This window comes from Sorghum bicolor, chromosome 10 (assembly GCF_000003195.3).
Source record: "Sorghum bicolor cultivar BTx623 chromosome 10, Sorghum_bicolor_NCBIv3, whole genome shotgun sequence".
NCBI classification, from domain to species: Eukaryota; Viridiplantae; Streptophyta; class Magnoliopsida; order Poales; family Poaceae; genus Sorghum; species Sorghum bicolor.
Window position 1 is genome coordinate 1,260,188 of NC_012879.2, and position 25,935 is coordinate 1,286,122.

The 25,935-nt window shown below is 45.9% G+C and overlaps 5 protein-coding genes across 6 annotated transcripts; 2 read left to right on the forward strand and 3 right to left on the reverse strand.

The window, feature by feature from the left end:
• On the forward strand, positions 1,823-4,642 carry LOC110431239 (E3 ubiquitin-protein ligase MBR1-like). Its single transcript, XM_021450094.1, has 8 exons — positions 1,823-1,981; positions 2,358-2,544; positions 2,790-3,036; positions 3,194-3,261; positions 3,417-3,482; positions 3,639-3,775; positions 3,983-4,091; positions 4,242-4,642. The coding sequence occupies exons 2-8, from the start codon at positions 2,395-2,397 to the stop codon at positions 4,281-4,283; spliced, it is 819 nt and encodes a 272-aa protein (XP_021305769.1). The 5' UTR covers positions 1,823-1,981; positions 2,358-2,394; the 3' UTR covers positions 4,284-4,642.
• On the reverse strand, positions 5,123-12,126 carry LOC110431238 (probable transcriptional regulator SLK2). 2 transcript variants are annotated; one of them, XM_021450092.1, is made up of 10 exons: positions 11,970-12,126; positions 9,678-10,498; positions 9,462-9,590; positions 9,106-9,154; positions 8,160-8,374; positions 7,939-8,007; positions 7,373-7,473; positions 7,165-7,258; positions 7,010-7,079; positions 5,123-6,403 (listed from the first exon to the last, which is right to left on the reverse strand). In XM_021450092.1, exons 2-10 carry the CDS (start codon positions 10,413-10,415, stop codon positions 5,523-5,525), a joined length of 2,346 nt encoding a protein of 781 aa, XP_021305767.1. In that variant the 5' UTR covers positions 10,416-10,498; positions 11,970-12,126; the 3' UTR covers positions 5,123-5,522. The 2 variants fall into 2 exon arrangements, with proteins under 2 accessions (XP_021305767.1, XP_021305768.1); XM_021450093.1 differs by having other exon boundaries at positions 11,990-12,125.
• Positions 12,430-17,411, forward strand: LOC8069033 (glutathione S-transferase T3). The gene is made up of 3 exons (XM_021449183.1): positions 12,430-15,642; positions 16,194-16,597; positions 16,677-17,411. The coding sequence occupies exons 1-3, from the start codon at positions 15,624-15,626 to the stop codon at positions 17,184-17,186; spliced, it is 933 nt and encodes a 310-aa protein (XP_021304858.1). The 5' UTR covers positions 12,430-15,623; the 3' UTR covers positions 17,187-17,411.
• Positions 19,758-23,081, reverse strand: LOC8069034 (probable receptor-like protein kinase At2g21480). The gene has a single exon (XM_002437691.2). It carries the CDS (start codon positions 22,696-22,698, stop codon positions 20,107-20,109), a length of 2,592 nt encoding a protein of 863 aa, XP_002437736.1. The 5' UTR covers positions 22,699-23,081; the 3' UTR covers positions 19,758-20,106.
• On the reverse strand, positions 24,189-25,935 carry LOC8068367. The gene is made up of 3 exons (XM_002437692.2): positions 25,341-25,935; positions 24,701-25,186; positions 24,189-24,559 (listed from the first exon to the last, which is right to left on the reverse strand). Exons 1-3 carry the CDS (start codon positions 25,461-25,463, stop codon positions 24,422-24,424), a joined length of 747 nt encoding a protein of 248 aa, XP_002437737.1. The 5' UTR covers positions 25,464-25,935; the 3' UTR covers positions 24,189-24,421.

Below are 25,935 nucleotides of genomic sequence, written 5' to 3' on the forward strand. Positions count from 1 at the left end.
AGCTAGTACAAAGTACACTGCTTTGTATCCTTCTCCAGATTATTTTAAGAACAGAGAAGCTTAATCAATTTGGCAACACCAACTGCCGGCAGTACTTTATGGTTGACCTAATGACCTGACTGGCTCCAAGTCTTTGGCCCCCTCCATGTATGTCTTGGCGGCCAATCTTCTCGATCATGTCGTGTTGACGTGCAGCGATGCTGCTCAGAAATTTCGTTGATGAAATTGACAGAATGATTTGTGCGTGACAGCATGAGGTCGTGGTCAGTGAGTAATGGCGAGAGATCAGTAGTAGGGTGGCCGGTGTCTTAACCACATGATGATAATCCACCACCGCCCTTGGCTACACTGATTGGATGGTAGGCAGGGCAGAGCCAGAGGCATGCATGAGATGTCGCCGTTGGAAGTGAAAGGGATTGCCACCTACTGATGTAAAGATAATTGGGTGTCCGGCTGGAACATGCCAATAGATTCCTACACATATATACTACCACTGGTCACTGATCTAGTATACTAGTGTGTGTGTGTATGTGTGTGTGTGTGTTGAGCAGATCATTTCTTCAGTGGATGCCAAGCATTTGTTGTGCTGAATATGGACACAGGACACATGCATGGTCTAAAGCAAGGAGGGTTTTCTATATCTGCTTCTTGTTGGCACTAGCTAGGATCTTCTTTTGTGTGTACCAGAAGCTGATCTTAGAATCTCAGATGAAGCTTCCTGCACCAAACACCAAGATTTGCTGCGCGACAAATTAAGTGCGCTCTATATAACATGAAGCACTTGGACAGTAGTAATTTGCAAGAAACGGGCATGCATCATGCTTGAAGAACAAAATCTTGGGCTTAGCAAGTTAGCAACCCATATTGGGGGTCCTCTTCCAAGAACTAACTGACAAGTTTCAAAAGATCCAGCATTCCAGCTGTCATTAACCATTCCTATCTCGATCATGATCGCAATTGCGCTTAAGATATGTCTTGATCTTTATCTTCTGAAGACTCCAAGTCATCGCTGATTGTGCTAACAAGCCACATTGCCTGAGGTGAGGTCAGTTTACAATTGCTACTATACCGGTGCTTGGTTCAAAGTTTTTAGTGGCCCATTTTGATTTTTAGTGTTTCTTTGTCTGCAGTTGTCGTCGTCGCAGAAGACCTTGACTCAACAATGATGCATTAAATTAAATTAAGTGCAACGGCTCACATGGACGGCAATGCAACCGTCCACACGGTCTCGACGTGATGGAGTCATGGATGATAATGACTTGTAACTGCGAAGCAAAGTAGGGGAGGAAGAACAACACAGCGCATGTGACTTACTCTTGAAACAAAGGGAAAAAAATCCCCGTCAGATACTCCTGTCCTCTCAATAAAAACCTCCTATTCTCACCGTCTGATTGGATGAGATTTCAAGCTCAGGTAACTGTGACGTACTTTTTCACAAACCAATGTCGAATTGCAATTGTGATTTATTTTTCAGAAACGAATGTTGAATTGTCATGCACAATGAAGTGGTGGTTCTTTCAGTTGTGACACTGACGGCCCAACTAGGGTTAAATCCTTGGTTCTTTAAAAGGAAAGAAAAGAAAAAGGGCATCACCAAGGTTCCTAAATGTGAAATTGTCGCCATTTGATGCCTTTGTCCAGAAATAAATGGACAGACAGGAGTATTCCACAACTGAAAACGCAAGGCAAGTCAAAAGTAGGATGAAAACAAACTCACTGACAAGATTTTACTGTGATTGGTAAAAACAAACTCAGAGACAATGAGAGGCTCGTCAGGCCAGAACGTATAAAAGCTCACACACTGCTGTTCTGTTGTCCATGGAATTATGTTAAAAAACAGACAGTGAGAGCGACCTGTGTGTCTCTACATATAAACACTGAGGCAGCCACCCACTCTTCCCAATAACAAAGCATCCACCCCTTCCCTTCAACAAACCTTGAGTTGAGAGAGAGAAGAGAGGAGACAACAAGAGACACAGAGGTACACTAAGCATCCTTCTGTCATCCTCTTCATCTTCCTTCGATCTCCCTTTTTGTTTTCGCAATTTGATTCTGCTCTTTAATTTGTGCTTCATCGGTACAGTCTTTCCATGTTCTTGGCTCTTGAGTGCCATTTTCTTTGATTTTTTTTCTTGCAAATTAATTCAGCTATGCACAGTGCATGACTCACAAGAACATGAGAGATTTGGATGAGTTTCCTTCGAGAAAAAAAAGTTCTTTTCCCAAATTAAAATCACTAGTGTTAGACTTGGGCTTATAACAGTTGACATCAACTAAGTGGTTACCTCTTGTTCCCGGTGATCAGAGACTTTCTTTGTCCCAATTGATTATGAGAGATGCTGTGCCATGGCTTGCAGGTAACCGGCTCACGCTTGTTTCGGTGGCCGGCCAATCATGGCCACCGTGGGGCAGTCCGGGGCCCTGAGGAGGGTCACCGTGCACTACGCCAACTCACCCACCCGCAGCACGGTGGCAGAGGTGAGCCTTGACGACTTCGACGACGAGCTGCTCCAGTTTGTCCTCGCCGATCTTCTTCCTGGCCAGGTACGTGCCCTTTCTTCGCCTTCAAATCTTCAGCGCAAGCACTCAAGCAGACCTTCAAACATGGCGTCTCTGTCAGCCTCGTTGTATCTTTGTTTCTTCTGTGAAGACGAAGGAGACCTCAGACCTGCGTATCATTTCTGTAGCTTTCGTTCTTGTAGCTTTGGAAGTAGGATTTCAGTCTCTACTGAAAAATAAAATAGGCTCATAAACAAGCAACAATTACTGACTAGATTTCACAATTGCAGGAAGGTTTACACCAATCGATCTTGGAAGGAGCATACAGCAACCAGAACCATATGAGAGGTGCAGGGCCCCATGCCCCGTATGATTATTCACAGGCACAGGAATACCATGGAGAGAGCAGCACTGCTGCAGCAGCAACTGCTACCAGGAATTCAGGCACGGATCAACAGATCGCCTCAGACTTCGAGTACGCCAAGCAGCTGCAGCAGGAGATGGAGGACCTCAGCGTCGAAGACGACGATGGCGACGGTATGATCTGCTCTGCCTATGGATGATGATTCAGCAAATTCAGATGCGTTTCGTTTTTACATGATGTTGATGTGACACTCGTCGGATTCTTGTGCTCGTCGGCCGTCGCATCTCATAATTTTGTGGTTCTTGTGTTGTCGCTGCCATGATTGTTCAGATATCAGCTGCGTGCCGTCTCCATCTGACTCCGACGATGACCATGACCATCACGACGAAGAGGAAGAGGTGATTGCTCAACTTTTTTTTCCTTTTCTCGAACACGAAGGAGAACATTGCTCAACTTGGCAGGCTCAACATCTATCTATCTTTCTGAATTAGTTAGTTATTCTTCAAAGATATGAAAAGTGGAGAACTGAAGATTCTGATAATTGTGTCTGAAGGCTGACAGGCAGGATGGCAATGGTGATGATGATGATGATGTTGATCCAGACAACATGACTTATGAGGTTTGTGGTTATGGAATGTTCTTTTTTTCCCACCTCTTTTGAAGTGACATGTAAAGCTTGTGAACAAAATAGAATTATGCATGTAGTGTGTACCTTTACACCTGGGTTGGAATTTGGAACGGCCATTGATTTCCTGCCCTTTTTCCGGTCATGCAGCAAAGACAGGCACTTGTAGAATCTGTGGGGACTGAGGACAGAGGTTTATCCGATGAGCTCATCTCCTACCTGCAGCCATGGAAGTACAAGGCAGTCAAGGCTTCAGGGTTTTTCTCCCGGAAAACAAACCATGAAGAGTAGGTGTACGCCTGCCTTTTTCAGTTTACATTATTACAAGTTTGCTCTTTAAGAATAGTATGAAACATACAAATATACTCGAGCCATAAATATCGATTCATATGCGCAATTACAGCTTGTGAGTTGTTGTTTTCTGATATTGATGACAAATGATGAAATTTCCATGGCATCACTGATGATGTTTTTTGGGGTTTGTTTGGATGCAGCTGCCCTATCTGCTTGTCCACTTTCAGAAGCCGTGAAACCATGATAACGTTGCCGTGCAGGCATCACTACCACGCAGCTTGTGTCACCAAATGGCTCAAGGTCAACAAGGTAAATCTGCAGATGACGAAACATCCTTTTCTCCTGCTATTTGTTAGTAATAATAGCAACTTGTTACTGCCGTTACAGTGGATTGGGATTTATTCACCGTGATAGTTTTTCTTTTCTGAACTTGAATCTCTCCTTGTTTTGTGAAAACAGACATGTCCTGTATGCAAATATGAACTGTTTGGACATTCCTAGCATCCGACCGCGTCACCGACCGAGCTGATAAAATGATGAGGCGTCACACCCGGCTGGTTGCATCATCTACTTTTTTAGTGTCAAGAAAATTGAAAATGAAAAAAAAAACAATCCAAAAGGAGAAAAAAAAGTTAGAAGTATAGATGCTTGATCACCCAAGGAAAAGAAATGAAAAAGGAAAAAAAAAATGAATTTTAGGTGTTTTTATTTTGCCTTTGGCTTGTGGAAATGTATTTTAAAGAGACCCAATTTTATAGTTGGTTAGAAGCTTGCTCTTTCTCTTGCCATGACTATATGTATTTGTTGTGCGATGAATTATGAAAACTGTTTTCTCACAAAACATAGCCATTTTTTTATATTTATTTAGGGGCGTATGATTGCATAGAACCTTTCTTGTTTTTTTAGATAAGAATTTATTAGTGGAATCACTGGAAATGGTGCCAAACGCCCAGGGCGCTGAATCGCAGAGAATCAATTCCTAAATCGTGGTTTCACACCAATTCTTTTCTCTACACTTTTTATTTTACTCTTCTAATAAGAAAGTAAATCCAGTTGCCAAGCGATTTCAATAGTACTAGATAATAATCCAGTTGCTAAACGATTTCAATAGTAGGTAATTCCCTTTCCAATAGTCCGTATTAACCCAGCTGCCAAGCGATCTCAACAGTAGTAAATTCCTTTTCGTGAGAATCTCTAACCTAAAACATTTCCGTAAGAATCTCTAACACATCTTTACCAGAGTCTACTGAAGTGCTGCCCAGAGGCTTGGGACACCAAACTGGCGAGCACGAGTTAAGATTGATCCTTGTTTCTTCTATCATTTGACATAGAACCATGCGAAACACACAACCTGTTCTAGATAACAGGAGATTATAATTGGCACTCCCTGTAGCATGAAAATGATATACATGACAGAGGTAATGTTTGTGACCTTGCGATAATCACATCATATCATTCAGCAACATGTCATACACACGCTAACAGCTAGTGGTTGCACCACTCCCGATTCCCAAGCCAAATCCAACTCACTCACTATCTTACGCATCTGGAGTTACATCAGTGTACGATATGATGATGAGAAACTGTCAATACAGAAGCTCCAGAAAGACAAGGGTGGCAAAGCACTTGCCAGCACCAATCAGGCTACATCATTGTTTGGCGCTTACGGCAAACGAACTCAAGAGTAGTGAGACGTTTATATACCGTGCTGACATGCTCACATGTTACCACGGCAAGGCACTACCACCCTTGTCCTGCACCGAACAGCCCGCTTTCCACCAGTGCGTTAGTGATTGTGTCATCGAGGTCCTCCAGTTGAAGGAAGGAGTCATCGACCTTTGAGTTCACGGCATTGCCAGCGGTAGTGGTAGCAGCAGCAGCAGCTGGACTGCTGCTCACCGACTTGAAGCTGTTGTTTCTGCCAGGGGCAATGCTGGCTGTGCTATTGTTGATCACATTGCTAGGGCCAGTGCCAGCTGGAGCAGCACCCTTCACCGCGCTGTTATGGTTACTGTTGCTATTATTGATATGTTGTCCCTGCTCCCCAGTAGCAGCAACGTTGGGGATAGCAACTCCTGATGCGAGACTACCGCTCGCATTAGGAGCATCTGGAGGTGGTTGCTGTGCTTTTGTGCGGTTGTTATTATTCTTAACTTCCTGCAGAAGCTGATTAAGCACATGTTGCTGGTATTGTGGGCTAACACCAAAACCCTGGAAATTGTTTTGCTGCGGCATAGGCTGCTGAAATGACGTGGGGTGTTGGAACTGCACTTGGTTAGGTCCACGGAAGGATCTGGCCGCTTCCAGCTGTATGCCATTGTGCATTGCCGCAGGACCTTTGAAGACACTTGATGCCTCCTGCTGCAGCAAAATCGGATTTGCACTGGAGCTTCTGAGCATATTCTGGTAGCTGTTTAGAGGTGTGGCATTCTGTAGAGTGTTATTGCCAATGGTTCCAACACCAGGAGTCTGATTGTTCACAGAAGTACTTGGCTCTTGTTTGACCCCCATTAGTTTGGTGTTGCTCTGGTTATTGGCAAGGTTAGCAGCAGCCATGAGCTGTCTTGAATCAGGCATATTCTGAAACTTCGCCATGGTTTTCGAATAACTGTTCAGGCTCTCTGCATATGAACAGAGAAAATGTTAGAAGTGCAGTGTAGATAAATGGGGCAAACAGAAGGTGCACTAACATACTAAAGATCACAATACTATCAAAACAGCAATCAGTTTTTGTCATTGTTCATATTGTTTCTTTTTAGTTGTTTATTGCTCTGCTGATATCAGCTGAAAAAATAAATGAAGCTACACAAATTATAGATGAGATGCTCAACTTCCCACTACATACCATGTGCACAGACATTACTACCTGTTATCCATTGGTATTCTTCAACTCTACTGCATAACTTGCAAAAATACTCTTGCTGCTTGAGTAAGCCAAAAACAACCATGTCTACCAAGTTATCGCATCAAACTGTCTGGGTACAGCCCATTATGGTCAAAATGGTGGATTTCCGGTTCTGTAGATTTTTATAAAACAAAACTTGACCTACAAATTCAATTTCCTCTGAATACAGGATTCCAATTTTAATACTAAATCCAACCATCTTTATACAAAAATGTGGGGAAAACAGCAAGGAAGAACCTAATAATTTAGAGAGAAAAAACTAATTCACACAACTAAATGAAAATTGGAGACACTATTAAATAAATGTGCACAATCATCATACCTTTAGGACCAAGATTGTTCTTGTGGCTGAACTCAATCAAGTCCTTCATGTGATTCACCACCTCCGATATCTGACAAGTACAGACAACCATCAGATGCTGCATGCATATGTATGTACTTGAACTGTAAAAAGAAACAGGGGGGGATTCAAACTACCTGCAGGCAGCGTACATATCTTTTAGAAAGCCCATGTTCATTTAAGGTGTGATGCTCTAGATTTTTTGCCAGTTGCCGTGATGCAGTGACAAACCTAACAGTACAGAAGAAAAAGATGTAACCACATCAATTAGATAACCAGAAAATTTTGCTCAGTACATGTGGATGTCAATGTCAAGTACTGAAGGTGAAATATGGGATCACTAACATGTTGCAGATGGTTTGTGCATCATTGTTTGATATCCCCGCTGATCCACTTTCACTGGCAACAGCTTGGTATTTCTGGGCAACTTGCAGCAGATTATTAACCTGGAAAAACAGAAGGGTGAGTAGAAGATATGATATAACAGTCACCAAAGTTAGTGGCATACCATACAAGAGGAGTTAACTCAGGTACAAGGAATATGCACTTGGGGTAGCACCCACAATGAATACGCATTAGAATAAGAAATGTGATGCATTATGTGTACAAATTTTAATATTTTGACCTTATACTAAGTCCATGCGGCTGTAAAATATTGTAGGGCAAATAAAAACATAGAGAAGATAAGAAATAAATGCGAGTGCACAAAACGAAAGGCATTTTTCACCCCAACAAATAATCCAGGATCCAACAACTCATGCCACATCATATAAATTTGTTTCCTATAGCCAAGCAATATATATACACATATAGGCAAAGATGATTAAACTACCATACTGTCCTGCCAAATTATAGACTTGAAAAATTGTAGCGAAAATCAAAGGAACAGCACACTGGACAAAGAACTCCACCTGTGGTGCTATAGTCTTGCGAGTGATGTACTCCTCATGGCGCCGTGAACAGAACTCCCAGGACATTATCTACACATTTCACAGGCAATCAGGAAATAGAAATGATTATCAATTGCCACCCATTTGAAACATTCCAGTGCCTACAAATGCTAAATAACATGGGCATGTTACCAAAATGGATAATGGCATTTGCAAGCAACCAGGACAGCTAAGCAACATACCTTCAGTTCTGGTGTGAAAATGATTCTCAGATGTCCCTCATGTATAACATGTAGATGTTCATAAACACTTTTTTGAACAACTTTTGCATGCTCCAGCACCATTTGTCCATTTGGCAACCGGAATTCGTTGGGTGAGTCAAAGTACAAGTATTCATCAATAACACCATGGTCAAATCTAATTTGGCAGAGTCTAGGAAGTACTTCATAGGTAGCTTCTACCAAATGGAACAAAGACCAAAAAAAAAAAGATAAAGTTAACTTAGCGAGCTTAATGGCAGACATTGAAACAGAAAATAGGAAAAGCACAAAATAAATCATGATCTATGAGAATAACCTACAGATGTTAAGAAGAAATCTACTCAGAAAGGAGAAACTAAGGCAATCATCTATGTCATCTTAATAGCACATGCAGAATGCATAAATGATAGCACGAAGACATAAAAACATATCTGATTTAACCAGAGATTCACTGTGAGAAAACAAGAATCACTAGGGCATCACCTTGTTCAAAGGCCCTGTTTGGGAGAGCTCAGGTAGAATAGGGGTGTTTGAGTGAAGAACCTCGATTCCAATTTGAGACTAAACAGAGGGCTCAAACTCTTAATTTGTGACTACTGACTAGGAGCTACAAACTTCAGATCCTTCAATATTCTTTGCTTGCGACATTCATACATTTCAAAAAGCATTCAGCTGATCCAGAGATTAATTTTCAACTTGGCAATGATCTTTGCATGATACTTTTATCATTATTAATGCTTATCAACAAATTGTTAGTATTATATTTTTCTAGTCTGAAATGGCAAGACATTCTTTAGAGCCACAAGAAGGTTACCAGAAAATACGGTAAGACTAATAGATCACAACTATGAACTGAGCAAACTAAGAATTTGGACAAATGAAAGAACCATTATCATTGGTCAGGTAGAGTTGACAGAGAACAACTAACCATATCCTTTCCCACCATGTGTATTGCAAATGTCACATCGCCATGTATCCTGTACCATAGAGACAATAGAAAATTGATGAATGTAACCATCGCATCTTTATATATAGAAAAAAAATTAACCGCTGCAGGCTACAATGGAACTCTTTACTGCAAAAAGTTGTGCATACAAGATCTATTTTTCTACCATTGAAGGCACTTGACAAATTAAATGTGGTTTTCAGTAACCCAATCAGAGCTTTGCACTGATGCTAATCAATCTAATACTGAACATCAAGCAGAAAGTGATGTTCAGACATGAAATAAAGAGCAGTATATGGTGGGAAATAAAATACAAGTAGGTGTGAAGTATTAATTACCAGAGATTTCTGTGGTGCAGCAGCTGAAGAATTCCCTCTGTTGTCATAAGAAGAGACACACCATCTTTCTCTTGCTCGAGGTGCAAAGTACTCTTCAACAAGCTTCCTCCAGTATGTTATAGGGTTATTCTAGAAAACATCGTTCAAAATAAATTGTATTGCCAAGAGCTTGTACCTCATAATCCCACAAACAATTAACACTATAGAGAAACTCACCTCTGGACGATGACGCTTGTGAAATAAATACTGCAGTATCCTGCGAGAACAAATCCCACTCTCGATAGGAGTCCTAACAGGACCACTTAACTGCATTCCAGCCTGTGCCAGTGGTGGCCTAAGTTGAGGCAGCCGAGGAATACCAACTTGGGGTTGTTGCATCTGAGAAAATGGTTGCAACAAATGCTGCTGCTGCCGTTGCTGAAGTTGTGCCAGTTTATGCTGCTGAATCAAAGCTTGAAGCTGTGGGTTCTGTTGCCCCTGGAAATGAAGAGAATTCTGACCATGGATCAGCTGCTGAATCAGCTGTTGCTGCATGATATCACCCGGACTAACATCAATCCTTGATTTCTTCTGAGCATGCAATGCACCTCCAGCATCGATCACAGGTTGTGATGTTACACTTGAAGACCTCCGTTTCTGCACCTGCTCTTGGGGTGGACTTTGCTGCATGATGGAACCGTCAATGACTGAAGAGCCAGAGATGTTATTGGATGAAAATGACATTGGTGATGCAGGAACACGCATCAATGAATCACCATTCATGCTAGTACTTGGCTGTAACTGAGCACCACCGGAAAGTGACGAGTTGGCGTCAGTCACCAACGAGCTAACTCCAATACTTGGCCCAGAGGAATTTGTGGTGCTAATTGGAACATTACCATTCATGTCCCTGGCATATCCAAGGTTAGAACATGCACCCCCGGACATGGAGGTCCAGGGATGAGTTCCGTTCATTGCCTTGTACAATCACGTACAAGAGGCAAGGCACATTACTGGTATCACTGATAATAAAGACCTTAAAATACTTCAGCCAGAACCTGTAAAAAGAGAGCAGGTGTCAACGGTATTAAGGACATGCAAAGGAATTATGCATCATATATTTTTCACTTTGTTTTGCACTAACAAAAAAAATGTGTGCACTGTAAGCTTTCATATAAGCGAAACAAATTGTGTTCATCTCAGCAAAACACGAAACTAACCAGGTCAGTTTCCTAACTGCAAACAAGGCAAGTAACAGATGATTAAGGGAACAAAACTGGATCAAGCTGCAAGCGATAAATAAAAGAGCCTGCACCAACTTGAAGCAACAAAATCCAGGTATTTAGTTGTCTGTTATAAGAGTATATAAGAAGCTACTATGTAAGACCCAGATGTAACGTGCCTCTATTCATCAGATACTACTAATTAGCGAAATTGGCCTACAAAGCTGAGATCCTTAGCCTTCCCCGAGAGGCCAAGAGCCCAAGACTACAAATTTCCAATGTAAAATCAGCATTCCATAAAACTTGATAGACCTAATGACAGCACAATCGTGGACTGCCCAGACCATGAACTAAGCTCAAACCACCACGGTGTTGGCCAGCTAGGCATCGATTCTCCCCAAATTACAGCAGCAGGGTGGTACCTAACCACCCGCTTATACATCAATCAGAGGTATTGCAGCCAGTGAAGTAATTGTACCGCCAAATCTTATCTCGGGGGAAACGCAGACAATCCCTACATGTACCCAGGCGGAAGATATTCTGCAGTGCAAAGAAGATAACGCAGGAGTGCACACGGGAAAGAAGTAACCCCAAAAGCAAAGAACGTAATCACATAGAGAACATTTGAAACAACAATCTTAGGTAGAAAAAAAAAAGATAATCACCCCAATAACTAATACCATGGAGTACTTTTGCTGGGTTGGCTTTCCACCAACCATCCGGTTCAGCAACCGAAGGGGACAAGAACATAAACACATCATGTACGCAGCGGCACGAAGCGAACGCTAATGGCGCTGCTGGAGGAAGCAAAGACGTAGATTGCTACCGCCTTCCGCCTACCAGGCCAAATTAACCGCTACGGGGGAGAAATAAAAAGAAAAAGGAAATATTTTGGGGGGACTTTATCGGTAGAGCTTGGGGAAGGTAGAAGACGACAACTAGATTGGGCAGGCAGAAACCCTCAGAACTAAACTTCGCTCCCCTCGGACGAATTGAATTTGAACCCTAAGCAAAAACTCGCTGCAAACCAAACCCAAACCAAATCGAAACGGCTAGCAAAACCAAACCAGCGACAGCAGGAGCAGGAGCAGAATTCCCGCCTCGAACCCCAAAATTCAGGCGCGCTGCATTGCGGGAACCGGCGCCCATCCACCCCCTAAAAAATCCCCCAACACGGCGGTATCCGGTGGCCATCCCACCACGAATCCTCCCCACGCCGGCGAGCGCACGAACTCCGCCCCCTCGCAACCAGTCCGGCAATCAATCGCGTGCACAAAAGCAAGAGGGGTTCAAAAAAAAATCTCACCCCGCTGCCGCTTCCCCCACCTCGTGCTGCTGCTTCTTCCGCTTCCGCTGCTAAATTATTTCCCTCTCATCTCCTTCCTCCTTCGGTTCTTCCCCCTCCTCTTCCTGCGCCCGTCTGTCTGTGTGTGTGTTGGTGTGGCAGCCGTTGCCGGCGCCGCGGCCACCGGGTTGCTAAATAGCTTCGCGGCGCCCGAGGCGGGGGTGACCGGGCGCAGCCGGTGGGGCGGCCCGCCTTTGACCGCCCGTCGCCGGTCTCGGCGGGCCCGCGGGGTCGATCAGGACCGTCGGATCGCGCCGGCAGCGCGCGCGTGAGGCGGATATTTACACGCGTCGGCGCCTGATTGGGTGGCGGTGGGGACAGGGTGACCGGGAGAGGGGCGGTCCGTCCCGTGGCTACGTGCACCCAGCGGGTGTACACGTTAGGGGTTGGGTGGGGCCATGCGGGGAGGAGGAAGCGGTGGGACCCGTGCCAGACGCGCTGGGTCGGTGGGTGCTGCTTGCTCATGATATCCATGAGGCGATGAGCCCATCACTAGACATTAGGCTAAAATTTGTTAGCTAGAGCATACTAGTGGCTTGTTAAAGTAGCTCCATAATTCCTTTTGATAAATAAATAAGATTTATATTTGCCTTTTTAAAATTAAGTAATGCCACCCACTGTTCCAAATTATAGGTGGTTCCGCCATTTTTAGATGCTAGTTATGTACTTAGATATACGATATATGTCTACAACTCTAGATACATAATAAAAGTTTCATATATCTAAAAAATCCAAAATAATCTATAAATTGCAACAAAATGGAGTATAGATACTTGTGCAGCCGCGATGGATATTTGTCAGGTTGTTCCTCCCATCACTAGTTTTAATGAAAATTATTGGACTAATAGAGTATTTCTTCACCTAGCATAATATTGATTTACCAAATAAGTTTCATGTACATCTGTTTTAAATTGTAAGTCGTTCTAGTTTTTTTAGATACATAATATTTTTCTATGTATTTAAACGTAATGTATATCTAGGTACATAGCAAAAGCTATGTATCTAAAAGATCATAACAAAACTAATTGTCTCTGGCTTGCATGTTCTATTTCGTAATAGCCTTTTATTTTCATAATCGTGTGTCGAGTCTGTTCGTTTATTCGGTAAGGCCATGCAATGTCTTATTTTTTGTAACAAGGTGGTCTAACTCCTCTCTTTGGAGGATCAAGTTGTATATTTCTTCTATTATTAAAAAAAGAGGCAAAACTAAATGTAATTGGCTGTTATTTTCAATCATATATAAATGTAATTGGCTGTTATTTCGTAACAAGCTATCTTTAGTTTCATCACAATTTTTCTATAAGACTGAAACGACAAAAACAATAAAAAAAATTTCTTACACGGTGCCCAGTTTTGTTTGGTAGATCAGCGCACACCAAACCAAACCTGATAATAAGCTAAGAAAAAACCAATGTGCTAAACCTCTTCATCGATCTCCTGTCTGTGGGCCCGGAGTGTAAGTGACCCGTTTTGCTTCCTTCTCCAGGGTGTCCCGGTTGGTATTTATGAGAAGAAAGGGACGGACCTTTCCAGGTTTAGCGACGTTATAGACGCCCACACGGCTCCTACTGATGCGTGGGGCCGCCTAAACTGGGGCCTACGTGTTCGTGACGAAAACATGCGTGTGGGTATGTTGGCAAGTCTGTCGCCATTTCTTTTTTCCAGGGCCGACCACACTGTTCGCGGTTTTGCATTTTGCTACGTGCACACCGGGAAGGAGGGGAGGATGACTCCGCACTCTATCAGAGCTTTTTTTAGGCGAAAACAGAGCTTCCTTTTCCTTGTTGTAGAAGTAGAAGAAGCCTGTGGGGCCCAGCATGCTTGTTGGGTTTGACTAGCTTGCATTGTTTTCTGCTTAGGATAATTAGGCTGGAGCTGGACTAGTGTGGTCTGTAGTGTGTACGGTTTTCCTTCTCCCCTTGATCACCTGTTTATATTATAGACAGGGTACAAGCATAATTGGGATTGACAGACAATCTTGACATGAAAAATGACCAAACAATCATAACACGTATGATGATAGTTTGTCAGCCTATTCGCTTAAGCTTATCTACCGTATCTAGCAGTCATTTAATAATATTTTTTCTCTCACAATAAATCAGCGAATAATACTTTTAGTTATGACTTATCAGCCAAGTGAACAGGCCGTTGGTGACTGATGATCAATCAGTGTCTTGTTTTCATTAGTAATTCGTAAAATGTTTCTTCGCCAAAAGCTCGTCATTCCTAATTTGTGACAAAATTTAGAAACAAAGATGGATGTATGACCATATATGCAATATCCTAGAAAAAAATAAGGAGTTGTTTTGTGTATAAGTATAGCATTCTGAAGTGAAAACGTGACAGGGCTGCCTCACTAATATTTAACTGAATACCTAAAGATTTTAGTAAAAAAGTTGTATATATAGTGTATATATATGTGTATACTGAAAAAAGAGAAAATAAAGCTAGAATAAATACATATACGTTAAGCATTGAGCGTAAAAAAACATACATATTTTTACTTGCTTCCCTCTACACCGAAGGCCTAATAAGGCCTAGTGGCCCAAAATCTCGCCAGTTGCTGTTGACAGCGTCTCTCAACTCTCTCACACATGCTTACGTCTTTCTTGCCTCGCTGCTCCTTCCTTTATTCAGAGCATCTCCGAGAGATGTTCTAAAACGTTTTGTAAAGCTAAATTTAGCTATTAGTAGAAAAAACTGTTCTCCAATAGTCTCTCTAAGTGACTATCCAAATCTAATCGCTCTCCATCCCTCCCCCTCCGCTCTCTATTCCTGGAGAGCCCACATCGCTCGCCATGAGGCTGTTGGCGCGCTCAGCGTTTCCCTCTTCCCGCATCTTCTCCTGCAGTTTCCCGCGAACAAAGTGCGTCCCCTGCTGCTTCCGCCCAACTCCCTCACCAATCTGCTGCTCGTCGCCCCCTGCAAGCACCCCCCATGTCCCTGCCGCCGCGTCCTCCTGTTTTTGGCAACTGCGCGCAGGGGGTATGGCGCCCGGTCTTCTCCGATGCTTCACTTGCCTGGTAGTTCCATGAGTCAAGGTAGCCAAGATTCCAGTCGTTGTGAGGAGCTCATGAATCTAGATTGGATGAAAAACGAAAGAGTCGGACTGCTGCGCCGGCGGGTGGTGCCTCCCACCGGCTTCGGTGCCCAGCAGTTATCTTTCCCAGCCAGTGGGCAGCCATCGCAGTTTCCCATCCTAGGTGCAAACCAGGTCGACGGCGTGGAGGATTTTTCTGGTGAGGCCTTGTTAATTTTATTTTATTTCTCAATTTGTTCATAGCGGTGTTTTGCTCTGAGCAAAATCGATTTAATTCAGGAAATAAAATCTAGAAATGAATTGTCATCAATTTTTTCCATATCTTGCTCCTCTCTTGTACGGATGAATTTTTGTATGTTCTGTAGCCGAGGGCTGAATTATGAATGACCTCGTGTTTGGAAATAATTGCACTCAGAAGTGATGCCCTGTTGAGTTTATGTAGTAATTTGAGAATGTGGTGTTTGGCTCTGTCACCAGAAATAGCAATTTGTTTGAGACTGAACTGATATATTTTCTCTAGTTGTAGAGTGACATTTAGATTAGAAATTAATATTAATATTTGTTTTGCAGCATCGATGCAAGGCAATGGGCAAGGTTAGTTTTTTTCAACATTATTCTTGCTGCTTTGCAGCTGTTGCACTTGTGCTCTCTGCCCATGGTATTTCCTTCACAGTGCATGCATAATTTTAATTTTGAAAACCAAACGATTAACCTTTGCTTGAAAGACCCAGATGCAGTTCGTCATGCTATTGATATTTTCTACACTTCGTAGGACAGGCTGAGGTCACTTGAGGCAGCATGGGTATACATCAGTCAAGTCTGATTGTCACAGCAAGGATGAACTTAGTTATAGTGTACCTAATATTAATTTTTCCTGCTCTGTACGAGATGCTTGAGGTCAATAGACTAGGGATATGCATCAGTCAATTAGTGTGTTAGTTGTTGTGAAATCATGCAGTCTTGTAGTGTGTTAGTTTATGTGAATTCCTACTTGTAGTCTGATTGTCACTGCATTTCCTGAAGTCTTACTTTTAGTGTCTTATTGTTACTGCAAGGTCTAAAATTATGGTGTTTGTTAGTCGTATTACCAAACAGTGAGCAGTATAATTTATATCATTAATGTTCTTTATTATTTGTTATCATAGGTGCCATGGATTCAGGGGGATATTTCACTGACCTGATTACAAACGGCTTTGTTGCTGGTCATTCTGAAAATGCACCTCCTGCTCAGGAATTAGTTGCACAAGATGAGGTTCAAGCAAGAAATCCGAAAAGAACAAAAAATTTCACAATTCATGAGGATGAACAACTTGTCAAATCGTGGCTAAACGTGAGCTTGGATCCAGTGAAAGGTGTGGACCAATCACGTACCACATATTGGAAACGAATACATGAACATTTTCATACGCACAAGGATTTCTCATCTGACCGCTCGCAAGGCTCTCTGATGAACCGTTGGTCTGGTATACAGCACGATGTGAACCTCTTTGCGGGTTGTCTTTCTAAGATTGAGGGCAGAAATCAAAGTGGAGTGACCATCGATGGCAAGGTTTGACATCACATCTTTCCCTTTCCAATTGTAAATGATTTTGATGCATGTCACACATTCATCTTTGTCCACTATGTAGCAAGCAGATGCATTGAAAATGTTTATCAGAGAAGACAAGCAGCATAGGCAAATTCCTTACAAGCATTGCTGGAAATTATTAAAAGGTCAAGCTAAGTGGGCAGATAGGCAAAAACAGATGGAAACTCAGAAGCCAAACAATAAAAAGCAGAAGGTTTCAGCCAATTCAAGTCATACATCAGCTACTCCTTTGCTGCCTGCTCGTACTGTTGATGAGAATCAACATTCTGATAGTGCACTTCAGAGACCTCAAGGGCAAAAGAAGGAGAAGCATAAATTACGGCAACATTCTAGCATCGAAGAATTGGATTATCTTTTGGCAAAAAAGAAAGAAGCTGATGCAGAGAAGGAGTTGAAGAAAGAGGAACGGTACAAGAAAGCCTTCACATTGCAGGAAGAAAGGATCAGACTGGAGAAAGAAAAACTTGAGTTACAAAGGGACCAATTTGAGTTCTACCTAGAAGAAGAGAGAATTATGAATATCGACACAAGTCACTTGTGCACTGACTAACAGCAGTACTATGAAGTTCTCAAAAATGCCATTCGTGCTAATATCGTGACTTGGCTAGCTAGCAGATCGTGACTTCAAATTGACGAAGATGATTCCCAGACGGCGGCTTACGAGACGCAAACGTCGCCGTGATCCGATAAGACGGGAGATTAGGTGACGTGGCAGGGTTTTGAATATGGAGAGTCTTAATTTAGATAGTCTATTGGAGTGGTCTAGTTTTTTTAAGTAGGAGCTATTTTACAAAATAGCTAAATCACTAAATTTAGATAGTCATTTTGGCTAATCTCTTGGAGATGCTCTCAGTTCTCTTTCCCTAATCCTAGGTCTCGTTTAGTTTCATCCAGAATTCAAAAACTTTCCAAGATTCTTAGGCACATAGAATCTTACGGCACATTTATAAAACATTAAATATAGATTAAAAAATAATTTATTGCACAGCTAGGTTAGAAATCACGAGAGAAAACTTTTGAGCCTATTTAGTCTATTTTTAGATAATAATTGACAAATACAAATAAAATTATTATAGTATTAAAATCCAAAAACTTTTCAAATCTAAACCCCTCTGTTCGCTAGTCTGAAAAGTCATGAATGAAATTACTGTTGGCCGATTTATTGTGAGAGAAAAACACTGATGGCTGGTGGAAAAAGTACTCCTAGTGCAACGACAAACTCTGGCAGCGAGCAATGCTCGGCAAGTGCACGAGGGCGCTCACCTCACGCATCCACGCAGGATCTTAGCAGCCATGTTCTTGTCCCCGTCTTCAGAACGAGAACGGGAACTTAGAGTGCCATTTTATAACATGGGAATAGGAATATTTGCGTTTTCGGAATGTAGACGTTCCCGAAACGTGGAACCTGAAAACGAGAACGTAGGTCATGTTCCCGTTCTAGGCTAAAGCGCAGGATGATATGAGGACTTCAAACGGGGGTTGCAATGTCGGCCATCCGCGAGGGAGTTTTCTTCTAGTCGATCTTGCATAAACTACTTAGGCTTTGTTTAGTTCACCCCGAAAACCAAAAACTTTTCAAGATTTCCCGTCACAACAAATCTTGAAGCACATGCATGAAGCATTAGATATAGACAAAAATAAAAACTAATTGTACAGTTTACCTGTAAATCACGAGATGAATCTTTTGAGCCTAATTACTCTATGATTGGATAATATTTGTCAAATAAAAACGAAAATGCTACAGTACAAAAATGTGAAATTTTTCGAAACTAAACAAGGCCTTAGTAATTTCATATATTATAAGTTCACATACGCAAATGAATAAAATGTATCTGAATTTTCATATTCTCTTCAATGAGAGATTAAAGAGAAATCATGTATATCTTAGAATGTTAGTACATATAGAGTTCACTTTTCAATTTTCCAACGGTCTAAGTCAAGAAATACTAGAAATATGGCCCCATGGTATCAAGATATTCCAGCTGACCAGGCCATGTACACTAAGGCCCTACTTGGTTCCCGGTGATTTTTTCTACCACTCCTCACATTAATATTTGGACACATATATAAAGTACTAAATATGTACTATTTACAAAACTAAAACAACGACTAGAGGATAATTTGCGAGACGAATCTTTTGAGCCTATTTAGTCCATAGTTGAATACTAATTGTGTAGCATTTTTGTTTTATTTGACAATTAATGTCTAATCATGGACTAATTAAGCTCAAAAGATTCGTTTCACAAATTACTCTCTAGCTATATTTTTAGTTTCGTAAATAGTCTATATTTGATACTCTATGTATGTATCTAAACATTTGATATAACCGGCAATAAACTTTTAAGTGGTGAAACCGGCCTAAACCAAGGCATCCCCAACCAGTAGCATGGCATTACGTGTGGGTTTAGCCATTTGGTTGTCTAAAAAGATGCATCCTTCGCCTCGAAGCACACCTGACGAGGATGTTAGTCATTAGGCACTAAAAATTCCCAGATTTGCTGATGTTTGGAAGGTCGCTCAAGACTAACCCTTCATTTTGATTTATCATTTGACCCATATATAAGACTGACTTTTGTGTTTATCGATCTTCTTTCTATAGTTGGTAAATACCAAAGTTCTTATTAGCTATTTTTTAAAAAGAAAAGTTTCCCTCAGAACGAACTTTAATAATTGAATCATTTTAAAAAATAATTGAATTAAGAATTAAGCCGAACGCTACTACTCTAGGATTTTGTTTGTTTCACGCGTCATCATGTGGACTCAAGTATACTAGGGAGGTTTATGACAAATTAGTTCATTTCTCTTTCCAACTCACATTTGTCAGGTGTCCAAACCAGTTGATTTATATGTTAAATCATTGGTGTGTGCCTCTGTATATCACTTCTCATCATGTACAGCCTCGGAACGAGAGGATTTTGCTATGCTATGCAACACGTGCGCCTTGGCTCGAACCACTCACACGTGAACTGGGCAGCGATATTAGCCTCTTTCTCTTCAATATTTTGGTGAAGACTCATAAGAAACAAAGATGGAGCAAAATTTGCAGCGACCTAGCTACGTGTCTCCGGCTTCACTACCACGGTGAAAAATGAAATGAGGGGGCCAGTATCACACCATCACGAAATTACAAATACATTATGGCACATGTATATTAGATTGGAGATTTCAGAAATAATGATGAGCTCCCCCTCCTTCAGCAGTAGTCCAGACCCCACGTCTCAGAACAGCAGGTTGAAAGAATGTACGTATCGATCAGTGCTAGTTATTACACGTACATATACATATATTTATACACATACGTACTCACCACTCTTTTGAATTTGTGTTTTAACGAATCGAATTTTCACCGTGCAATACATGCATCGATATGAGCTGAGTTGAGTCAGTCAGATTGCCATGCCATGCCACGTATACAATGTGCAGTGCGTGCGTGTCGATCATATCGGTTTGGCTGGCCGATCGTCGATGGATCACCTCCCCTGCATGTCGGCGAGCTGCTGGAAGAGCTCCCCGGCGGCGGTGGTGGACGCGTCCGGCACGCCGCCGCCCGAGGCGCTGGCCGCGGGGACGACGGCGCCGCCGCCGCCTCCGCCGCCCTCGCAGGCGTCCTCCCCCGCTCCCTCGGGCGGGTTGGAGTCCTGCAGCTGCAGCGCGTACTCGAGGTTCCACAGCACGTCCCCCATGGAGATGCGGTCGCTGCCGAACTCGGCGAGGCACTTCTCGGCCGTCTCGGCGAACTTGGCCAGCGACTCCGGGTTGACGGTTCCGGCGAGCTTGGGGTCCATGATCTTCTCGATGAGTCCCTTGCGCTTCCACTGCATGCCCCACTCCGCCAGCGACACCTGCTCCCGCGGCAGCTGCGGGTCGATGGGCGGCCGCGCGCACAGCGCCTCCAGCAGCACCACTCCGAAGGAGTAGACGTCCGACTTGTCCGTCAGCTGCTGGCACCTGAAGTACTCCGGGTCCAGGTACCCGAAGCTTCCCTTCACGGCGGTGCTGACGTGGAGCTGGTTCATCCCTGGCCCGTCCTTGGACAGCCCGAAGTCCGACACCTTGGCCACGAAGTTGTCGTCCAGCAGGATGTTGGTGGTCTTGACGTCCCGGTGGATGATCCCCTGCGCCGTGCCCGTGTGCAGGTAGTGCAGCCCCCTGGCGGCGCCGATGCAGATCTCCAGCCGCTGCTTCCACGGCAGCGGCGCCACCCCTTCCTTGCCGTAGATGTGGTCCCGGAACACGCCGTTGTGCATGTACTCGTACACCAGGATCATCTCCTGGTTCTCGTCGCAGTAGCCGATGAGCGACACCAGGTGCCGGTGCCGCAGCTTGGACAGCATCTGGATCTCCGTGTTGAACTCGTTGATGCCCTGCTCCGACTCGGCGCTCCCGCGCTTCACCGCCACCTTGGTCTTGGTGCCGCCGTCGTCGTCGATCTCCCCGACGTACACGTTGCCGAACCCTCCCACGCCGATGATGTTCTTCTCGTCCCAGTTCCCCGTCGCCGCCTGGATCTCGGCGAACGAGAAGAAGCGGCCCAGCCCCATGGTGGAGGAGAAGGTGTTGCCGCTCTTGTGGGACCCGTACCCGCCGCCTTTGCTCCCCGTCGTGAAGGACTGCCCCGTGTGGATGGGGAGCAGCCACGACGAGAAGCTCTCCCGTCGCTCCCAGTCCTGCGGCCGCTTGTACCACTTGACCACCATGGCGCCTAGCCCCGCGAACGCGCCGAACATCATGGCGAAACCCACGGCCGCCACCGCCTTCCGCCCGCCGACGCCGTCGTCGGCCTTCCGCCCGTCCACGCCGAACTCGCCGTCAAGGCTGCCCACGGAGTTGCTCATCTTGAGCACCTCCATGCCGTTGAGCAGCGCGTCGATGCGCCCCGTGTCCTGCCCCATGGGACCAACCTGGACGCTCAGCTTCCCGTCCCCGCCCTCCAGCGACGACGAGTTCACCACGAAGTCCTTGTAGTAGGGCGCCGCCAGCTCGCCGCCGGTCACCGTGGACAGGTCCAGCCCGGACACGGCCTTGCGCCCGCTGATGTAGACGTCGAAGTAGAGGTCGTTGGTGGCCTTGCTGACGATGTCGGCGAAGAAGAGGCGGACCAGGTAGCTGAAGGACGGGTCCACGTCCACCTTCCACGTCAGGTTGAAGTTGGCGCTCCCGACGTCGGCGTCCGCCATCTTGGCGGCGCTGGCGTACACCAGCGTCGGCGCCACGAGACGGGACGTGCCGTCGGGGAACTTGATGGTGCTGGTGGGCACCGACACGTCCTTCACCGCCGCCTTGGTCTGCACGTAGGACGCGTCGGTCTCCCACCGCCGGCCCAGCGTGTCGTTGGCGGGGCCGATGGCGGGGCCGCCGACGTTGATCCGGTACAGGACCTGGTACGCGTCGTGGACGAGGCCGGTGATCTCGCCCAGCGGCTGGACGGCCAGCGCCGAGTCGGTGATGAGCTCGTCGGGGGCGTTCACCACCTCGATGGCGTTGACGAAGGCGGCGGAGCCCTTGAGCGGCTGGAACTTGAGCGCGAGGTGGTTCTCGGTGGCGTTGATCACGTACTCCTTCATCACCGGCTTGTTCTCCGGGGTGAAGCTGTGGAGGAGGACGTTGTCGTCGGTGACGACGCTGAAGGTGGAGGACGCCAGGTCCACGTCGCCGCCCTTGATGGGGAAGAGGTAGATGCGGACGAAGTGCCAGCCCGGGACGGTGAGCGGGAAGCTGTAGACGGCCTCCTCCTTGAAGACCCGCGCGGTGTCGTACAGCGGCGAAGGCAGGCCGGCCTTGTCGTCGGCGGCGACGCGGATGGCGTCGCTGGCGGAGAGCAGGTGGTTGGCCTGCGCGTCCGTCTTGTACGACTTGCCGTCGGCGGTGACGGGCGCCGTCCCGCCGCAGTCGATCAGGAAGCTGTCCTTGGGCGTGAAGCTGGACGGCGTGGGCGGCGTCTCCGCGCCGCTCTCGGTCACGGGCCGGCCCTGCCCGGACACGGTGGTTATTGCCGCCGCCGCCAGCAGCAGCAGCAGCAGCAGCAGCAGCAGCGCCGGCGGGAGCGTCCCGCGGCGCGACATGGCTGGCCTGGTGTGCTACGTACTAGCTCGACCACCAGCAGCAGCAGCAGCGCTTGCTAGTCCAGCGTGCACGTCAGCACCACCGGCACCGGAGGGCGGTGGCAGAGCAGCACCGGACGCCGGCACGCTGACTGGGTGGGGTTATTGACGGTGGCGGGGGGGCCCTCTCACCCTCTCTCTGGTTGGTGGGCCCAATCGGAGGAGAGGGAGGAGGGAGGGGGGTTGAAATGGCGGGTTAATTATGTGGTGGCCACCGGCGCGCCAAGTTTAAGCAGCCGGCTATGTTTGGGCCGGCGACCGGGTCACCGCCGAGACGTGCGCTCCACCGCATTCTCCGGCCCCCGCGCGCCCGCGCTGGCGCTGCTTGCCTGCCCCACCTGCTGCTGTGTGCCAACCTGCCTATTCTTGGAGCCGGCCATCCCATCGCATCATTTTGCTTCCTTTCCTCAGGCAGGCCCAACCGGATGCTATATATGTATGCTGGACAAATGGACACTGCTACCGTGCTACTGCTGTGCACTGCACATTCACACAACTCATCTTTACAGGTCAGAATCGATCTTTCTCTTGGAAGGAAAAGATGTAAGATTTGACAAGCCGTGATTTTAGTTATTATTTGGTTTGTTGCCAAAACTTGCCAATTTCTCTTTTTTTTTTTTTGCCTAGCTTTGGCTTACTGGCATGATAAATTTTGGTCGCAAACCAAGCAGACCAGTAGTAGTTTGTTCATGGTTTTGCGGTAATGCCTCAATCTCAAGCATTGTTTGTTGTACAAGATTTTAATTGTTTTAATGTGTTTTGGGGGAAGGAGCAGCAGCAGCCATGGAGATTTTAAGGGCACTCCCAATGCTCAAAATTAACTTAGTTTCGATAGCTTCAATACTCTATCATTAGAAAGTATATATTATTCACAATAATGCATAGTTTGTACAGGTAGTTTCTATGGAGTAAGAATCTAATGAACACTTTATCCAACACAAACAAACAAGGATCAACCGTGTGCCAAATATTATGTAGACTTTCTTGATGCACTGTATCTGAACGAAATCACTGTAGTAAAGCTCACTGTATCACCGAATCATGGAAGAAAAAAAATATGCTACTGCTATTCGCACTAGTTCACAGATGCATGCGAAACAATTATGCTATTGCCTATTGCTGTTCACACAATTTCACATTTCCACGCAAAAAAGAAAAAGAGTACACGTTCAAACTAGTTTCAGAGATACTGCATGTTCAAACTTTTTTCATCGGTATGCTGCATGTTCAGACTAGTTTCAGAGATACTGCATGTGCAAGCTCCAATAATGCAGCAAAGGCCTTGTTTAGTTCTGAAAATTTTTCAGTTTTGAGTATTGTAGCATTTTCGTTTTTATTTGACAAATATTATCCAAAAATGATCAACAGTACCACAATAATGCAGCAAAAGGCCTTGTTTAGTGATCTGCTCTATCTCAAAAAACAGACTACGCTCAGCTAGCATCAAATCAGAAGTGAAAATATGTGAGTATCTGACATTGTTATCATCACGAAGCAAACTGAATCGGGAATTCTATCGAAGTGGTACTAATACTCTGAAACCCATACAGACCTGTGTACAGCTAATGATTGGACGGAAGTAGATCAAATCAGAGTAGAAACAAAAATTACAAAAACATATATGTAAAGATCAGTTCATCCCATGCTTGTTATTGGCAATTTTTTTCACTTTTTCAGCATCCAACTAATGCTTACATCCAACCATGAGCCACAGCCTGCTCGTCAGCGACTTGCTGCGTTCCGCCTTCGTCAGAGACTTGCTGCGCTCCGCCTTCCTCTTCTCCTTCTCGCACGCGGATTTCGCTTCTTTCAATTTGTTCACCTTTTTCAAATCAAACAAACGGAACAACAAGATCAGAACTTTTTCTCGCATCTGGAATCCCTGATCGATCAATGTGCAAAATCGATCAGAGAGGTTTTTCTGTCGTCGTCGTCGGCGGTGAATCGTCGGAGCGGAGCTCACCTTGATGGGTGGGTTGGGCTTGCTGGTGCTGCGGTGGAGCTGGCGCGCGCCCCGCTGCAGGATCTCCACGGCGCTCCAGCTCCCGCCGGCCGCCGCGGGCTTGTTCTGCACCTTGCCGCCGCCGAACGCTGGGTCCACCACCGCCACCGGCGCGGAGTCGGACCACGTGGCGGGATCCTCGACTGCCGGCACGGACGAGGAGGATCCCAGACCTAGCCCCAGCCCGAACTGGGGATGGACGGCCTTGCCGCCGCCGCTGTCCAGGCCCAGCTCGCAGCTGACCTGCCTGATGCGGGACTCCAGCAGGTTGAGGCGGTCCATGAGGTCGCCCCGCACCTGCACGTGCTGCAGCGCCGCCGGCATGGACTTGGTGTGCTGGTGCTGCGCCGCCGGCGCGCGGCGGGTCGGGGCCGGGGCCGGGGCGGGCGCGCCATGATCGTCGTGCGACGGGCGGCGCTGCTGCTGCTGCTCCTCCAGCTGCCGCAGCTGCACGAAAACACCACACAGGGATGGAGGCATGCATCACATCGGTGTGCATGGACGATGTATACACACAATACAAACGTCCATGCATGCGGCCGGACCGGCCGCCGGCCATCACCGGCCGGCCCATCAGCAACTACACGACGTACGTACTTACCCGGAGGTCGATCTGGTCGAGGCGGCCGAGCAGCAGGCTCTCTGCAGGCTGCGGCGGGGGGAGGCCGTACCCGTATCCGCTGATGAGGACGCGGCGCTGGGAGTCCACCAGCACGTCCGCCATGACGGACGACGGCGACGGCTCGCGCGCAGGGGCTGCTGGCTGCTAGCTACTTCGACGCCTGGTTCAGGTGACGACGCTGCCTGCTGCGGCTGCAAGGACGACGCGGCGTGCCATCGTCAGTTATAAAGGCACGGCGGTGAGGAGCAGCAGCGCAGCGGAGCGCAGGCCGGGTCGTCGGTCAGAGGTGATCGGGGCGGCGATCGAGGAGCATGCAGCGGCATGGCGACGACGGGGTGCGGTGCAGCGGAGGCCGGCATGGTCGGAGCCGAGGTCGGGTCGTAGACTTGGCTGGGTCCAACAACGTGAACCATCCCGGCATAGCTAGAGAGAGAGAGAGAGAGAGAGAGAGAGAGAGAGAGAGAGAGAGAGAGAGAGAGAGAGACAGCCCATCCTCGAGAATGTGGCCCATATAGTTGTGTGATTCCTTCCCTCAAACAATAGGCCTGCTTCGATGGCTTCCAATCATAACAGG

Excerpts from the sequence above, each read along its gene's own strand:
- LOC110431239 (XM_021450094.1), top strand. The coding sequence starts at position 2,395 with ATGGCCACCGTGGGGCAGTCCGGGGCCCTGAGGAGGGTCACCGTGCAC. Across the intron at positions 3,262-3,416 it reads ATCACGACGAAGAGGAAGAG|GCTGACAGGCAGGATGGCAA; the intron begins GTGATTGCTCAA and ends TTGTGTCTGAAG. Across the intron at positions 3,483-3,638 it reads CAGACAACATGACTTATGAG|CAAAGACAGGCACTTGTAGA; the intron begins GTTTGTGGTTAT and ends CCGGTCATGCAG.
- LOC110431238 (XM_021450092.1), bottom strand. The coding sequence starts at position 10,415 with ATGAACGGAACTCATCCCTGGACCTCCATGTCCGGGGGTGCATGTTCT. Across the intron at positions 7,259-7,372 it reads GCACAAACCATCTGCAACAT|GTTTGTCACTGCATCACGGC; the intron begins GTTAGTGATCCC and ends CTGTACTGTTAG. Across the intron at positions 6,404-7,009 it reads GAACAATCTTGGTCCTAAAG|AGAGCCTGAACAGTTATTCG; the intron begins GTATGATGATTG and ends GTTCATATGCAG.
- LOC8069033 (XM_021449183.1), top strand. Across the intron at positions 16,598-16,676 it reads GAGTGACCATCGATGGCAAG|CAAGCAGATGCATTGAAAAT; the intron begins GTTTGACATCAC and ends TCCACTATGTAG.
- LOC8069034 (XM_002437691.2), bottom strand. The coding sequence starts at position 22,698 with ATGTCGCGCCGCGGGACGCTCCCGCCGGCGCTGCTGCTGCTGCTGCTG.
- LOC8068367 (XM_002437692.2), bottom strand. The coding sequence starts at position 25,463 with ATGGCGGACGTGCTGGTGGACTCCCAGCGCCGCGTCCTCATCAGCGGA. Across the intron at positions 25,187-25,340 it reads TCGACCAGATCGACCTCCGG|CTGCGGCAGCTGGAGGAGCA; the intron begins GTAAGTACGTAC and ends GTTTTCGTGCAG. Across the intron at positions 24,560-24,700 it reads AGCCCAACCCACCCATCAAG|GTGAACAAATTGAAAGAAGC; the intron begins GTGAGCTCCGCT and ends GATTTGAAAAAG.